Source organism: Podarcis raffonei, chromosome 17 (assembly GCF_027172205.1).
Source record: "Podarcis raffonei isolate rPodRaf1 chromosome 17, rPodRaf1.pri, whole genome shotgun sequence".
NCBI lineage: Eukaryota > Metazoa > Chordata > Lepidosauria > Squamata > Lacertidae > Podarcis > Podarcis raffonei.
In genome coordinates this window covers 10,142,708-10,160,742 of record NC_070618.1, presented here as the reverse complement: position 1 = coordinate 10,160,742, position 18,035 = coordinate 10,142,708, and the positions used below count along the sequence as shown (strand labels likewise).

The 18,035-nt window shown below is 45.4% G+C and overlaps 1 protein-coding gene across 2 annotated transcripts; it reads left to right on the top strand.

The window, feature by feature from the left end:
* The first annotated feature begins 8,523 nt into the window (after positions 1–8,523).
* On the top strand, positions 8,524–17,666 carry TMEM271 (transmembrane protein 271). Of its 2 annotated transcripts, XR_008328229.1 has the most exons (2): positions 8,524–10,361; positions 17,148–17,666. XR_008328229.1 is itself a non-coding variant. In XM_053371342.1 (1 exon), exon 1 carries the CDS (start codon positions 9,123–9,125, stop codon positions 10,245–10,247), a length of 1,125 nt encoding a protein of 374 aa, XP_053227317.1. In that variant the 5' UTR covers positions 8,524–9,122; the 3' UTR covers positions 10,248–13,379. The 2 variants fall into 2 exon arrangements, 1 of the variants encoding a protein (XP_053227317.1); XM_053371342.1 differs by lacking the exon at positions 17,148–17,666 and having other exon boundaries at positions 8,524–13,379.
* Positions 17,667–18,035: the final 369 nt, after the last annotated feature.

Below are 18,035 nucleotides of genomic sequence, written 5' to 3'. Positions count from 1 at the left end.
GGAATCAGCATGTTTTTACATGAGTAGAATGTATCCTTTTACATTCATACCTCGGGATAAATGTACTTCAAGTTAAGTATTTTCGGGTTGCGCTCCACGGTGACCCGGAAGTAACGGAGCGCGTTACTTCCAGGTTTCGCCACGCGCATATGCGCAGGCAGTCAAAATGATGTCACGGGCCTGTGCGGAAGCGGTGAAACGCGACCCACGGACGCAGGTTGCGTTCGCTTCAGGATGCAAACAGGGCTCCGGAATGGATCCCGTTCGCATCCCGAGGTACCACTGTATTTAAAATGCATCTCTGGGTTATTTGTGGGGCATAGGAATTTATTCATTTATATTTTTTTCAAAATATAGTCTGGGGCCCCCACAAGGTCTGAGGGACAGTGTGGACTGGCCCCCTGCTGAAAAAGTTTGCTGATCCCTGCTTTAAGGCAGTTTAAGGCTACTCAGAGGTTCCTCAGCAGGAAGATCAGTAATGGGAGATAAACATTTCTGTGTCCATCATTACCCTTCTCCCCAATAATGCATAACCGCAGCAGCATGTTGGCTGAGTTCTGCTCATGGGGCACGGGTGGGGATTTGCCCTAGAACAGAGGTGCCATGCGTAGTTTAAACTGAAATGTGGCGTGCCTCTTTAACATGAGCTCAAAACTTCATTTCCCACCTGTTATGTATTCAGTGGTGGGACGTGGGTGGTACTGTGGGTTAAACCACAGAGCCTAGGACTTGCCGATCAGAAGGTCGGTGGTTCGAATCCCCGTGATGGGGTGAGCTCCCGTTGCTCAGTCCCTGCTCCTGCCAACCTAGCAGTTCGAAAGCAAAGTGCAGGTAGATAAATAGGTACCACTCCAGCGGGAAGGTAAACGGCGTTTCCGTGCGCTGCTCTGGTTCGCCAGAAGCGGCTTAGTCATGCTGGCCACATGACCCGGAAGCTGTACGCCGGCTCCCTCTGCCAATAAAGCAAGATGAGCGCCGAACCCCAGAGTCAGCCACGACTTGACCTAAAATGGTCAGGGGTCCCTTTATGTATTCAGTGGTCTGTGTTTGCCTGAGCTTGAGTCTGGACTAAGGAATCTGAGCTCCTGTGTTCTGATTCGATACATGATATCCAATCACAGAACATTTCAGGATTTCGGCCTCTGCCATTGGCCCTTAAACTCTGAGTCATGATTTGCAGCTTGGAAGTCTAGACAGCCAATCACGTAGGGAGTGGGAGTGGCCCAGGCCTTCAGAAATGTATATAAGCAGTTGCTTTGTCCCTGTTGTGTCCAGTTATGTAGTTCAATAAAGGTTCTTGCTGTTATCACTGTGTCTTGCCTCGTGGGAACCCACCTACACTTCACCACCCCCACGCCATGCCGCTATTTTCATTGTGAGCTGGAGCTCACAGAGGCTACAATTTAAGAACCCCTGCTTTTTAAGTGCTGTATTTTATATGGAGTTTGATAGAACCTATTTCACCCACCATCAGTATCACTGAACTGAAAATGTTGCAGGAAGCACTCTAGCCAATTTGCTCTGTGTGTGTGTGTGTGTGTGTGTGTGTGTGTGTGAGAGAGAGAGAGAGAGAGAGAGAGAGAGAGAGAGAGATGGGGAGAGATCTCTACTGCTTTCTCATTGCCCTTTCATTCACTGAGGTAAAGGTAAAGGTAAAGGTACCCCTGCCCGTTCATGCCAGTCTTGCCAGACTCTAGGGTTGTGCGCTCGTCTCACTCTATAGGCCGGGAGCCAGCACTGTCCACAGACACTTCCGGGTCACGTGGCCAGCGTGACAAGCTGCATCTGGCGAGCCAGCGCAGCACACGGAACGCCGTTTACCTTCCCGCTGGTAAGCGGTCCCTATTTATCTACTTGCACCCGGAGGTGCTTTCGAACTGCTAGGTTGGCAGGCACTGGGACCGAACGACGGGAGCGCACCCCGCCGCAGGGATTCGAACCGCCGACCATGCGATCGGCAAATCCTAGGCGCTGAAGTTTTACCCACAGCGCCACCCGCATCCCTTCATTCACTGAAGGTGCGCCCAAATACAGTCCTCAGTACAATCAGCATGTTTGCTTTCCTCTGGGTATATGTTCCCAGGCGTGATTACAAGCAGCAAGGCTCTGGCAAGGAGCAGCCTCCCGCTGGAATCAGCTGTGAAAATATATCCTGAAGAATTGCCACTAAGAGAACAACTCTATCTCATGAGGTCTCCAAATTGATTGCTCGTGCAGGAAGAGGATGGAGGAAGATTTCCAGGAGCATGCCTATAACAGCAAACCGCGCCAGGAGTGTGTGATTGGGTGCACTGGCAATGAAAAAAGCAAATTTAAAGCCAGTGGTTTGTCAAGAAAGGGACTGAAAACAGAACAGCAAGTGCCATAACGGAAACTATGCCAATATTTGATCCAGCCCCATTCAGGGTATTATATATTAAGGCTCTTCTGAACGATTTGTTTCAAAAAGAATCTTCTAGACCTAAAAAGGTAGCAAAAGAAAACTACAACTAAAGGTTCAAGCTGATGCTAAAGGATATGGATGTTTTTAGATGGGGGTGTAATATGGCTAAAGAGGGATTGACAGGGGTTTATAATAATTATATCTAGGTAAAAATGCATTTCTTGTAGTTTACTGGAATTTGATCCACTGGACACAAGACAGAAGAAAAGTATTTCTTTGCACTTTGTAGACCTCCTGGATTTACTACTGGTGTACACTGTTTAAATGGCTTCAGTTTTAAAAAGGGAAAGGGGAAAAAATGGATTAGCCAGATTCATGGAAGAAAGGCATACAGCAGCTTTCATCCATTATAGTTAAACAAAATTATAATAGTGAAATTATAATAGTGAATTCAAGGTGGTGAGTGCCAACAGAACTAAAAAGGGGATACTGAGAAATAAGAGGGAGGTTGCAGATTTATTTTTTATTTTTTGGTGAAACCCAAAGTTTGGGGAAGTAAAATAAAGAAATAAAAATATTTAGGCAACCCTAACACACATGCACATAAAGAAACCACAACCCGGTGAGGACTGAGCATGTTCAGTGGCCATGGAATGCCAGAATGGAGCAGAGAATCCTGGAACATGGCGTGGCTGGAAGACTCAAAAGAAGCCACACTGCAACATTTTGTTGCAGCCAGGTTACATTTGTAAATTCTAAAATTTCCAGATTCAGCAGACAAACGAGGGAGATTAATCAGCTTCATGACCTGCTTCTAGAGGAATTTGGTTGGCTATTGCTAAACAGACAATGCTGGTGCTGCAGTTGTATCTTACATACCATATTGGCACTAGCTCAAATACAGATGATCATTTCCCAAGTGGCAGGTGTACCTATCATGGTTCATGCACAAAATGACTTAGTAACGCCTCTTTTCCCTGGCTTTTGACACAAAGAGGTATATTTTTAGGAGCCAAACTATTTCTGTGATTGTAAGTTGCTTTAAACTGCTTTAAACTGCTTTTAACATTGCCTTTTAATAGTTGTTTTATAGACAGATGATAGATAGATAGATAGATAGATAGATAGATAGATAGATAGATGATAGATGATAGATAGATAGATAGATAGATAGATAGATAGATAGATAGATAGATAGATGATAGATAGATGATAGATAGACAGATAGATATAGATAGATATTTATTTGCTTTTCATTTTTATCATATCAATGCATAGTACGTTACAGACACCGACTGTAAATAATAATAGTAACTTATTCCTCTGATTTAATTGATTCTTATGAGCCTTAACTCCCCTTCCACTCTTTCTCTGGTTTCCTATCTGTTGTCTTTTTGACTGGGTTTTCTTATTCTGTTAAGTTATTTTCATTACCTTACACTGTCCCACCTTGTCACATGTACTGCTGAGTATTTTTTCCCCAGTCTGTTACACTTATTTTCTTGTTATAATATTTTTCCATGTATTCTATATGTAATATCCAGTCCTTTTTTAAATTATCATCTTTATTTCTTAATCTATTTATCATGCTGGTCAGTTCTATATATTCTAATATTTTAAGGTGCCATTCTTCTCTTGATGGTACTGCATCTGTTCTCCACTTTCATGCTACCAGAATTCGGGCAGCTGTAGTCACATACATCCATAGAGTCGTTTGATTTTTTGGGGATTTCTATTGTTATTATTCCCAGAAGAAAAGCTCCTGGGTTTTTAGGAAAGGGTCCTTTAAACATTTTTCTTAAGTTCATTATAAACCATCTCCCATAATTATTTTATTATTCTACAAGACCACCATGAGTGATAAAATGTGCTAAACATTTGCCTTTTAATTGTTGAAACCCATCCTGGTACCTTAAGGTGATGATGGTGATGATGATGATGATCTGGTCACCTGGAGCTGCCGTGTGTAGACCCCTCTGCTACAACCAGGGACTTCCGACATTTATGGGAGTAAGAAACATGCACGCATCCTGCTGCATGAGAATATATGAATTGCTGTGAGTCTACGGGTGCCGGACAACCCTAATCCCTGGTGTTAAAAGCTAATCAAGTCAAGCTAACTTCCTGTGTTCAGGTAATCGCTTGGGTGATGGGCCATTAAGAAAGCAAAGGAGAGGGGGCTCTCTGTGAGATGGCAAATGGGTGGTGCTCCTCCCCCAGCTCATAGTTAGAAGGACAAAAAACACAGTATAGAGTGGAGAGTCTATGTTATGTGAGGTAGAAAGTCTCTCTCTCTTTGGCGATCACTCATAGCTGAGTAAGATTGTCTTCCGTAAACACGGTTTTAACAATGAGTCCGTAAGTGACTGTGGAGGCCAATTCTGGAACCACATGTCCTTCCACAGTGGGGACATTGGTTGATCACAGTGAGGGTTTGCCAAGCGTGCCTTCCTCTTAGCATGTAAAGCAGCAAGCTGGAGAGGCAGAGCATGATATTTGATTTCTGTTTGAATCCAAGGCTGTGGCTATAGGAGAAAGACAACCCTCTTGGGGTGTTAATGCTGTGAACCCCTTCATCATAGGCTCAGGTTGTCTATATGTGTAAATAAAGTAAATATCATAAAGACATCACAGTCGCCGTCATGCCTCATTCCCAAAAGGAAAAACGAACACTGTGTAAGCTCCTGGAACACCTGGAATCTCACACCACTCAGAGACTGGGGTAGCGTATTTGGGTGGCATATTTTAACTCTTTGCTAAAGAACCAGAGAGAGTGTGAGCGCAAAGTGTTTGCAGTGTGGTGGTGAGAAAGAGAGACTGCTGGCACAGTACAGAATAAGACATCTAATGAGGAATCTGTGAGCTGAAAGGAAACCTATATTCTCATGTTTTGAAGGAACAGTTTATTCCACACAGTAGGGTGAGAAAACCCCTACAAGTATTGATCACTTTTACATAAAGGGGGGGGGCAGGAAGGAGAGAGAGAGATTGCAAAGAGTGTGGTGATTATAGAGGTGGGATAGAAAATTGATACACTTCTCACTTGTTGTTGTTGTTTAGTCATGTCTGACTCTTCGTGACCCCATGGACCAGAGCACGCCGGGCACTCCTGTCTTCCACTGCCTCCCGCAGTTTGGTCAAACTCATGCTGGTAGCTTCGAGAACACTATCCAACCATCTCGTCCTCTGTCTTCCCCTTCTCCTTGTGCCCTCCATCTTTCCTAGCATCAGGGTCTTTTCCAGGGAGTCTTCTCTTCTCATGAGGTGGCCAAAGTATTGGAGTCTCAGCTTCAGGATCTGTCCTTCCAGTGAGCATTCAGGGCTGATTTCCTTCAGAATGGATAGGTTTGATCTTCTTGCAGTCCATGGGACTCTCAAGTGTCTCCTCCAGCACCATAATTCAAAAGCATCAATTCTTCGGTGAGCAGCCTTCTTTATGGTCCAGCTCTCACTTCCATACATCACTACTGGGAAAACCATAGCTTTAACTATACGGACCTTTGTTGGCAAGGTGATGTCTCTGCTTTTTAAGATGCTGTCTAGGTTTGTCATTGCCTTTCTCCCAAGAAGCAGGCGTCTTTTAATTTCGTGGCTGCTGTCACTTCTCACTTAAGGTTTACTCACCCTGACTTGCACTTAACAAACCCAAGCCTTATGAGGAACAGTTGAGAGAGTTGGGTATGTTTGTTTTATACCCTGCTTGAATAAAAGGAGGCTGAGTGGAGAGATGATAGCCATCCACAAATATCTAAAGGGCTGCCACGTGGAAGATGGAGTAAGCTTATGTTTTCTCCTGCTCTGGAGGGTAGAGCCCAAACCAATGGCTTCAAGTTGTAAGAAAGGAGATTCTAACTAAACATCTGGAATAACTTTCTGACAATAAGAGCTGTTTGACCGCGACATGGACTCCCTCAGGAGGTGGTGGACTCTCCTTCCTTGGAGGGTTGGATGGTCATGTCATGGATGCTTTAGTCGAGATTCTTGCATTGCTGGGGGTGGGACTAGATGACCCTCGGGGTCCCTGTACAGTTCTATGATTTTATGGGTAATATCTCCCTCTGCACCTTTAGAATAACTCTTGGTGACTGAAAACCTCTGTCTATGCTGTATTTTCTTTATAGGTCTGAAAAATTCCAAGCGTAATATTCAGCTGTTGAATGTGGACTTTTTTATTAGATATTTCGACTGAACTCCAAATGTGAAATTCAGCCTCGAAGTCAGTCTGTCATCATTGTATTAGTATTTGGCAGGCTTCTAAAATGAAATCTAATAAACAGCCAGCTATTAAATACTCAACTCCGTTGCATGTGAGCTTTGAAATGCAAATCCACCTCAAATAAAATCAGCTGTTAATGCTGGGGGGGGGGACCCACTGTGGAGCAGGGGCTGCATATACCGCTTCTTTAATGGGGAATATTCCTTCCTCCTGTTCTGCCTTCCATGTGAACGAGAAACTGGATTAAAGGGAGTTTAAGGTCTTCGGCATGCTGAGTAATTGCTGGGATGAAAACCGCTTGGTATCTTCTCCTTTTTTTAAATCCCAGCAAGGGAAAGGAATGTGCCGAAGAGACTGAGCTGATCTCTTCCGACTGCTAAGCAGCAGAAGCTCCTGATCAAAATCTCTGGAGAAGCAAAGGAAGGAGGGAGGAGGAAAGAGATCAAGTCCCAAAGCGCAGCAAAAGCGGATTCTACGTGGCCACCCTGTCAGGAGCACAAAGCCTTCCGTCACCTCCCCATGTTGATTCCACGGTTCCTTTTTAATTGACAGGCGATGCTTGGGAGATGGAAAGTGCCCCTTCTAGTCAGTTCTCGTCCTTGCCTTCCTCTGCTTTCAAACACACGCATCTCTCCCCCTGGAGCCCGATGCTCAGGGGGGCAGCAGAGCCCAGACATAAGCCTGTTTATAGGCTCCTCCACGGGCATTTGCTTTCTCTTGGTCGTCAAAGCGCCGCTCACTCCTGCTCCATCCATTTCCAGCCAGCCGGAGAGCGCACAACAGCTATTAGCTATAGGGAAAGAGTAAGATCATCATCATCATCATCATCATCATCATTTAAGGAAGAATGAGGGACGGTAAATAAAACATCATTTGGTCACCAGCAACTCCAGGGAGATATGCACCCCGATATTATGCATGCTTACTCCGAAGAAAGACCCCCACAGTGCTCAGGGGGGCTAGTGCCCCCCACCCCAAGAGGAAAGCGCGCAAAGAGATGCACCGCAAAGGGGAGGCGGAAGAGGGCCATTGATAGCACAACCTGAGCACTAGGGGCTAGTAATAAAATAATTTTAATAATAAATAATAAAATTTATTATTATTATTATTATTATTATTAAACTTCACCAGCACTTTCGGCCTCCGTCCCCGATTTCCCCGACGCCTCATGCCGCTCGCCAATTTCCGCTTCTTCCCAGTTGCTTAAATTACATCCCATCTCGCCCTTTTCTAAAACATCCTCCCCCGGCATGTTAGTTCGGTGCTAAAAATGACAGCGGCGCGTATCAAAATAACTCGCGACAATGCCACGAGCTCCTTCGAAGGGGCGGGAATCTTCCCTCTTCTCCGCGCTTTACAGGTGTAGCTCTGAGGAGGCAGCGGAGATTCATCACCATGTTACTGATGAATGAAAAGGCCCCCTTCCCCACGCGCCCACCCACTTTTTTTTATTTTCCAAAGCTAACTCCGCTCTCCGGGGCTGCGTTTCGCTGCAACCCAGCGGAAAGCCTCTCTCGCTGAGGTAACGCGGGCGCCTCCTTTCGGGCGCGAAGGACTTTGCCAGGTGCAGGAGACTTCGAAGTTCTCACCTCAGTTGGGGGTGGAAGAAGAGAGGCGGGGGTGGGGGGGGGGAGAAAGGCACGGACCTACCACTTTTTGGGGAGGGGAGAGGGGGGAGAAGACGCGAAAAACGACGGCACTCGTGGTGCCCTCGAGGGAAGTATCTTCGGGCTGACCTTTCTCCAACTTTCCAGTGCGCCCCCGGCGCGCGCGCCGCTTCTGCCCACCTGCCCACCGACGTGCTCCTCCCGGTTTGGTGCGAATGGACGGCGCTACTGAGCCCTTGTGGGGGGTGGGGGGAGAGGGAGGTGGTACGAAGTCTGCATCAGCGAAGAGGAGAAACCGAGAGAAACCTCTTCTCCCCCCCCCCCCATGCCATCCCAGCGCACCCCACTTGCGCCGGCCCGGCCCCTCCCCTGCCGTCGAGCGCGTGGCTGCCCCTCTCCGAGCGGGAACTTGCTGCCATCAATAATTCATTGGCTCCCAGCAGCGGCGGCGGCGGAGCGCGGGAGACGGCGGCGGCGGCGGCGGCAGCAACAGCAGCCGCCGCTTGGATAAGAGAGAGGGAGGCAGCGGGGCGGGGAGGGAGAAGCGTGCGCGCGAGCCGTGCTTGCCGGCTGCCTGCAGAGAGGCGAAGGCGGCGGCAAGCGGCAAGCAGCAGCAGTAGCGGCGGCCGCTGTGGCGGTAGCAGCGAGAGCCCGAGCAACGGCGTCGTCGTCGTCGGAGCATTTGGACAGCTCCCTTCTTGGCGCCGCCAGCAGCAGCAGCAGCAGCAGCATTATGTCCCCGCAGCGCGCGGCGGCCGCCTCCCCGGCAAAGGCCGCCGGCGCCGAGGAGGACACGGGAGGATGAGGACAGGAGGGAGGCGAAGGAGGAGGAGGAGGCGCAGGCGGTGGGAGGCGGACGAGGCGAGGCAGCGCGGAGGCGGAGGAGGAGGCGCAGGCGGCGGAGGAGACGCGGAGGATGAAGTGGAGTGTCCGGGGAGCCTGCGCCGCGCTCTCCAGCTGCCTCCTGCTCGCCTGCGCGCTGAGCGCCGCCGCCGTGGGCCTCAAGTGCTTCTCGCTGGGCTCCGAACTCAAGGGGGAGCCCTTCCGCCTCGGCAGCGCCGCCGGAGCCTTCTACTCGGGGCTGCTGCTGGCCACCGGCCTCTCGCTGCTGGGCTCCGCGCTCTTCTGCTGCCGCCAGCCCGACGACCACGCCGGACACGGCGCCTCCGCCGAGGGCGCGGGCGCAGCGCCCCCTCGAGGCCACGCGGGCAGCGAGGTGGTGGCCGTGCCGGTGAGCGGGGATTCGCAAGCGCCGCCTCAGGCGCCGCCCAAGGCGCCCGCCAACGGGCGCCAAAACTTCCTGCTGCTGGGGGCGCTGGTCTTCATGCTGGGCGTGCTGAGCGCCTTCGCCGGCGCCGTCATCGACGGCGACACGGTGTCGCTGGTGGAGAAGAAGTACTCGCACTACTGCCTCCTGCAGGCCGGAGTTGGAGGAGCAGGAGCAGCGCCCGCCCGGGCCAGGCCTGCAGGCAGCAGCCCCGACGGCTCGGCGGCGGCGCTGCGCTGCCAGAAGCTGCGCGACTACCAGCGGGGCTTGGTCATCTCCACCATCTTCAACGCCCTCGAGTGCCTGCTGGGGCTGCTCAACCTGCTGCTGGTCAAGAACTACAAGGCGGCCCAGCAGCGGGGGCTGCGGCGACGGCGGCGCCGACGGCACGACCACCACGTGGCGGGCGGGCGGCGGAGAAGGCGCCGGGGTCCCGGGGGCGGCGGTGGTGGTGGTGGTGGCGCCGGCGTTGGACGGCGTCCACAGCGCCCCAGCCAAGGCTCCATCTTCTCCAGCGAGGACCCAGATGTGTCCCCCGGGGGCGATTGCGCCTTCCAGGCCGTGTCGTACATCAACGTTGGGGTCTTCCACGTGTTCGACGAGGCGGGCGTGGAGGTGCACTGCGGAGGCCACCCTTCCGTCGAGCTGCCGGGCTACTCGCCCATGGACCCCGACCTCCAGGTGTCCTACCCGTATTGCTACCCATTGCCCAACGAGCAGCCCCCGGCCTACGAGGAAATCTATCCCAGGGAGCCCTGTGCCAACCGCATCTAGGCACCACCGGACAGCGCCCTTTGGACAATCAGCCTGCTGGACCGAAAGGGGCAGCAGGAGGCGAATTGGGGCAGAGCACGAACACTTTATTGGCAGGACCAGTAGTAGCACAAGGTGAGGCCAAAGCCACAGGTAGTAGTAGTAGTGCGGACTCCTCCGAGAACCCTCCATCAAAAGAGGCAGGTGCCCGTAAGATGCCTAGCATGAGACAAGGCTGGTGCACGCTCTTGGGGCGGATTTGGTGGCAAGTTGAAACATTGGTCCAGACCACTTTAGCTTCGTTTTTCTGAAGACCAGGCACACTTTCTCTTCATCGCCTCTTTGATGGAGAAGTCTTGAACAGTTTCAGAAAGTTGCCAGTGTTTTGCAACCTGTTGGAGGTTTCTCCAATATGTCCTTGTCGAGATTTCTCTTTTCCTGCTCCTTTTGGTTCTATCACTAAAATCTATAGCTACATACTAGAGGTTTTAGCAAAGTGCATTTTTCTCTTGGGTTTCTTAAAGATGGCTGGGCCTACTTGGGGATGATGCTTTTAGTACCTTTTAATTTTACCCCTTGTCTGGTGGAATCTTTTCATCCATCTCTTCGATATTGATTGAATGGCGAACATTTCAGGGTTGGTTTACACAGTCATATTTGGCTCGGATTTGTTTTGCTTTAATGAATCAGCCTGGCTTACCCACACACCTGCCCCCCCCTTCAAATGAATCTTCATGATAGCCTCAGCTTTAAGATTTACAAAATTGTGTTGTTAGAAAGCCAGCCAGAACAAGAAAAACACACACAAAATGTAAGGATGAATCTTTCCCTCTCAAGCAAATATATTTCTAACCATGAAGAGAGACCGAGAGCAGTTTTGATCCAAGCCTCTTATGTTTACAGTATTCCTGGGAGATTTTATGTTTTAAGTTTAAAATTCAGTGAGAGTTAAAACCATTGTTGGTCTTGTAAGATGCACATGATAAACCTGCACTTTCAAAAAGGGGGGGGGAGAGAATCAACAGCAACATTTTTGTACACTAATGTGCCTGCTTTTTGTTGATAATTTCTTACTGTAAAAGCTTTCAAAAAGTCTATAGTGAAAATGTTTGGTAAAGTCATTGCAACGTAGAATTAACAAATCAGTTCCTTTACTACAATAGAAATGCTATATTGAATAGAAGGAAAGTCCAAATCGTCTCATACATTCCTTTTTGTAAACAGGTTCTGTGTTTTTAATGCAAAGCAGGGCTTATATTTATTTTTTATTTTGTTTTAAAACAGTCTAATCCTATTTTGTACACATGCAGCCAGTTATTCTTGTAAGTAGTTTCATTTTAGTGTTACCGATTAATTAATTAATCTGAGAAGCTTGAATAATAAGTTTTTATTTAAATATAAATACATAATATATACATATATCTATATATGCTTTAAGCAGCCTTAACTGATGGTCACAATTTTCAGCGGAGTTACCCAAACTCCTTTGAAGTATGGTTTATAAAAAAAAACATATTTGACAGAATTCAACAGGTGAGCATTGAAAATAATAATACTGCATTAAAAAGGTTCCGATTATAGTGACTAAACTCTTGTCTAGATATTTTAATAGTTTCACCAAAAATGCTCTTTTGGAGGCAAAGCCACGAGTGACACAGGAGACCCGTGATCGACTCTCATGACATTCATTTTGCTTTTAAACAGGTGCAAGGGGCTCCAGCCTTGTTTTGAATAGCAATGCTGGAAGAGGAAAGCATTTAATGTTTTCATCTTTATCATTTCTCTGATCTAAATGCCCAACCCCTAGAGATGGCTTACGTAGCCCCTCTAGAATACTGGAATTTCCCTCTGTGAGGCTAAAAGCATATTCCAGGGCAATTTAAATTGGGAAACTGGCAAGAGGGGAAACAAACACACACACACACACCACCAGCATCGCTGCACTTATCAAATTCAGAGCCAATTGCACCTGTTTTAAAATGAAAGAAAGGTGCATTGTGAGATCTGGTCACAAATCTCAGGCATCATGGGTGGTTTAGCCCTCAGTCTGCTAGAGAATGTCAATGAATCAGGTAGCACAGGGAAGGCAATTAATTTATTTTATTTTTTGGAACACTGGCATAAAAAGGAAGGCTTAATTTAGAGCTGTTCAAAGGGATGAAAGAGAGAGACTTCAGCTCATATTGTTCACCTATTATTCTTGCTACTATGTGTTAAGACAGAATTCCATTTAAAATTCCACCCCTTCGTTAAGCTCCTTGTAGCAGGGACCTGTCTGCTGCTTATATTACTTTGTAAAGTGCCGTGTACACTGATGGCGCTATATAAATATTAATAATAATTCATTTTAGGAGACTGCTGTGGAATGTGAGCGTTATCAACAGAGACAGTGTTAAAGGAAAACAGTTTTTGTCCTATTTTTGCGATGTACAGAAGATTATTTTTTGATTAAGGATCTGAGCAAAGTCTAAAATCTGCAGCCTTAGATTAAAAGTCCAACAGTGGTAAAAGCCTCTCTGCACTACTTTGTTATCTGAAGTTGTTTCGACTTGCACACTTTGTATAATCTAAAATGCAAAAAAAAATAATGCCTTAGAACATTTAAAACTATATACCTTTAAAAACTAAGCAAAACCTGCACCCTAGGTAACTGGATCAAAAGCAACTAATCCAGTTCACAAGGTAGCTTCACATTTTTTCAAAGGTTAGAGCCACCATTATTATTATAAATTATGTAAAAGATTCTCCTTTGCTGAGAGCAAGCACAATGCTTATCTAGTGCATAAGACCTAGTTTGAAGTACTGCACTTCCTTCTTCATTTCTTTACTCTCTAGACTAGTATAGATTCTATCTCGGTGGATCCTTTTTGGGCCCAGTCCACAAGAAACATCTCCAACACATTTTATTTTATTTTAACGAATAGGAGTTGTAGAACAGCATGGCTGTACCATTGTACTCCTCCCATCTTCTTCACAGGGATATTTGGAAGACAAGCTCCTAGCAAATCGTGTCCCCTTAACTACAGTGCAGTCAGGCCGCATTTTGGATGTATATACGGCCAGGAATTTTGTAAGATAAACTGGTGCCTAAATTAAGTTTTGAAATCCCTATTGAAGTATCTAAATAAAAACAACCAAATTTCTTTTTTAAAAGCTCGCATTGCATACTTCTTCCTACATTAAAGGGTGTGGTCAATGCGCTATTCTTATTGGCATCTTTCAGTGGAACGAGAACAGGTCCAGACAAATAGCTAATCATGTGGTTAAAACTGTTCCTGGGCTAGGCAGACCATAAGTACAGGGCTTTTTCCCCCACCAGAACTCAGTTCTGGCCCCTCTTAAGTGGGCGCCATTGCCATTATAAGAGAACAAGGGAGGTGTTCAGGGTGACTTCCAGCACCTCTTTTCTACAAAAATAGCACTGCTCATGTGTGTGTGTGTTTGTGTGTGTGTTAAAAGCCCATTAGGATGAAAATGGCTCCTAGTCTAGCCATTTCTGCAGGCATGCTAACATTCTATTACTTTCCAATTTTTTATTTTATTATGGAGTGTTCAAATGTGTGATCCCATAACTGAAACCTGTAGTAGTGCAGTCCAGAAACAGTTTGGTTTGTGATGAGCTGTTTAGACTATGAGAATGCTTTAAATAATGACAGATTTCCTACATGGACAGCATTTATATTGGGGGCGAGCATGCAGACTGTTTGGTCCCAATCTACTTGCGCTTTACATGTGCTTTCCTACATGGAAATGCAATACACTCCAAGAAAGCTGTCATATTAAAGCTGGCCCTGTAGTCCTATACGGTTCAGTTAGCCTGATTTCAGCATGAATGCAGTTATAGTGGCTTCCATAAGTTTTGGAACTGGCTTCTAAACAGGAGCCCTCAAACCATCTCACTGAGCCAGAGCGTTCTGGTATAAGCTGATTGAGATGCTCTGTCTGGAATCCTTTAAAAAAGAAAAATAAAGGAAACCTTAAACGAGAGAGGCCTCATTATCTCAAGCTGTGCATGAGAAGGTAAGCACGTATCTGGTCTTTGCTACTTCAGAATGTAGATGCTGGCTCACATGGCTAATTGTGGCTGCAAAGCATCTACCTACATGCTAATCAGGGTTTTCTCGCTAACCAATTTTTATGTGCTGGGGTTTTGTTTGTTTGTGAGTAGGAGAATTTAGTCATATATTCCAGCATAAGCAAGCTGAAGTGGTGCGGTCTGGGCAGGGATTTTACCATCTTGTGTGAGAGCCAGGTCTAAACCTCAAAGCAAAATCCATAGACATAATGAACCCTAAGGACCAATCAGGCTAGTTTTTGCAAACTGCAGCCTAAATCATTGCAGTTTACAGATCTATATCTTGGAGTTGTTTCACTGTATTCAGAATGGTGGATCACGAGTTCTACAGGCTTGTTTTTGTAGTTTTTTTTAATAAAAAAATCTTTGTTTGGGAAAATCGTAGGCAGTATGCTTCCAGATTTAAGAGGGCTCACCGTAAACAAAGTTGGAGAAACTCTACACTAGAATGTATCATAAAGTCCTATCATTTGGGACTTCATGATTTCACAGAGCGCTTTTATTTTAGGTTATTTAGGATCAAAACCACCCACAGAGTAAAAAACAAAACAAAACCAAAGGTGTAATCCTCTATTGTGAAATCCATTGTTGATCTGAAGGGGATCTGCAGTCTTAAATAGTACTGTGCTCTTGAACAATTCCCATTCATTTTAATGGGAGTCCCATGAGATAATTCCCTGGTTGACTGTGCTAGGTCTATGCTTCTGAGATTAAAACCAGGGCAGAGAAGGCTACCAGTTATGTGAATACACTGTACATGCTATCAGTCTCCCTACCCTGCCTTTAAAATAACAAACTGCATCCAGTGTTAGTTCTGCTCAGAGTAGACCCATAGAAAGTAGTGACTATGACTAAGTTGCATTCATTTCAAATGGGTCTACTCCAAGTTACTTGGATATAGCCCAGCATGTATACATAAATTTCCCTCCCCAAGCCAAAAGAACAGATGTAATCGAAAGCGTCACAGACCTATATGTCTTGTGTGTGCATGGAAATTTGCCATTATGGGTAAAGGACATTGTCCTATTTTACAGAAGTAAGCCAGGAAGCTTCTGTGCTGAATTGCATCTTTTTGTGGGAATAGTACAGTGGGCACAATTCAGCAAACATCAGTCACAACCAAACCCTATTGAAAGGGATGTGATGGGACTTTTCTCATGTCTAACTTAAGTTCCATTTTGAATTGGACTGACTCATACCTCAGTTTGGCTGGGCTGTTGTGGCCATTAAGAAAACCAAAACGTACCGTATTTTTCGCTCCATAACACGCACCCGACCATAACACGCACGTAGTTTTTAGAGGAGGAAAATCTGTAGGCATGCCACCCGTAGGCATTCCCTCCATGACACGCACAGACATTTCCCCTTACTTTTTAGGAGGAAAAAAGTGAGTGTTATGGTGCAAAAAATACGGTATATTCACGTTAAGTAACCTCAAATTTGCAGAGTTAAACATTTTTAACAACTGTTTATTCAGGCTTAGTTTAAAATAAATATTTTGAGGTGCTTGTTGGCGTGTGTGTGTGTGTGTGTGTGAGAGAGAGAGAGAGAGAGAGAGAGAGAGAGTCCATCCAAAGTTATGCATTTACTGTCCTATTCATTGTGAAGGGGTTAAAACTAGTGATTGTTGTTAAATAAATAAATAAATAAATAAATAAATAATAATAATAATAATAATAATAATAATAATAATAATAATATTCTGCCTATCTGACCTGGTTGCCCCAGCCAATCTTGGCAGCTTCCAACGATTTCTAAAACCACAGTAAAACATCAAGCATTAAAAACTTCCCAATACAGGGCTCCCTTCAGATGTCTTCTAAAAATCAGTTGTTGTTAATAATAATAATAATTATTATTATTATTATTATTATTATTATTATTATTATTTATACCCCACCCTCCCCAGCCAAGGCCGGGCTTATCTCCTTGACATTTGATACCGAGAAGGCCCTCTCTGCCTGGTTCCAGGTAACTTCACTTCTCGCAATGAGGGAACTGCCAGAAGGCCCTCAGAGCTGGATCTCAGTGTCTGGGCTGAACAATGGGGGTGGATACGCTCCTTCAGGTATACAGGGCAAAAGAAGTTTAGGGCTTTAAAGGTCAGCACCAGCACTTTGAATTGTGCTTGGAAACATTTCCATTGAATTCATTGGGATTAAATGTCCTTCTCTTTAGATGGAACGGGCGCCTGGTATTGAAAGGGCTGCTTAGGCTTGATTGGACCACGTGGTCCAACACTCTTTTCCCAACACAGCCAAGCAAGTATTTCTGGGAAGCTTCCAAACAGAGCAAGATGGCAATATCACACACACACACACACACACACACACCCCACCTCCAATGTCTCTGCTACATTAAGCACATTAAAGTGGAACACCAAACATGAAAATTTCTGTGGTAAGCATCTTTCAGTGCAGAAAAAGGCACCACACCTCACAATCCAGCTGAAAGCTCAACACTTTTAAGTCCCATTGATTTGCACATGGAAGTTAAGCACATGCATATATCTCTTGTGGTTGGGACTTTAAAAATAATAAAAAAGGTTTGCACCTGTCCTTTAAATAGGGAAATAAAGCAGGTTTTCTGATCAATTGTACTGTGAAAAACTTAGGCACAAACTTAATTTTTTTAAAAAATGGCCATATATAAGCAAAGGGAGTTTAATTTTATTTGTATAGATGCTTTAGGTGGCTGTTTTGGAGTTTGAAATTGTCTTAAAACTCCAGTTGTTCCAAAGATCAGTGCTCAGGGGTGGGGAATGGGAAGTCACGAGAGCTATGTGTTACAGTCAAGTATTAAACTTGTTAAATTAAAGTTTAACTTAAATTCTTTTTTTTTTAAAGAAATCATTGGATCCAGGACTCTCACCCACCGCCCTTACGTTTGAGGCATTACACATACTGAAGCAGCTTGTTTTAATGACAGGAGAAAAGTGAAGGAAAAATAGTCCAGTCCTGCCAAAATCATTGGGAACATGCCAACCAGTTTATTGGGGGAAAGCGAGAGAGTTGAATAGCATCTATATGCAATCATTAATGGGAAAATGTATGAGTTCCAGTTCAGCAAGGGAGATTGCCGTTGTTGCTGATGTACATCTGAGTGCCATTGATTTAATGAATGCATCTGTTGGGAGGCTCATGCATGGCCATCTGGGACTATTAATTGCATTCATCAGTATAAGGCCACTGGTTTTTCTAGTATAACCAACATGATTCCAAAAAATAAACACAAATAATTGTGGCACCTTAAAGCGTAGCAAGCTTATTGCAGAGTGAGTTTATTTCATAGACAAAAGCCACTTCCTCAAATGCAAGAAGTACATCGCAGATATATGCTGCAGTGAATGGCCACACTGGTGTTGGAAAAAGAAGTTTGTCCACTAAGACTAAGCACGCATAAAATTTTAGAAATAAAAAAAATCAGGCAGGCAAATTAGATGAATGAGCCTTTTTTAATTATTATTTCATTTCAAGGCACACAAATGTTCCAGGTGATTAATGTTTGTGGTGTAGTAGGTGTATTTAATAATTTCTCAATGAGAAATTTATGACTACAAAGAAAGAAGATTGCAAAATATCACTAAGGCTTCAGTTAGTCATTTCTGGCAGCTTTTGAAAATCACCACTATTCATTAAGCAATAATGTTAGAGGGAATGTGAAAAAGCTTGCTGTGATTTGACTGAAAATAGGATAGGATGATGTCCAATTCTTCTGGCGTGCATGAAGTAGAG

Coding starts and splice junctions, on each gene's coding strand:
- TMEM271 (XM_053371342.1), top strand. CDS start 9,123: ATGAAGTGGAGTGTCCGGGGAGCCTGCGCCGCGCTCTCCAGCTGCCTC.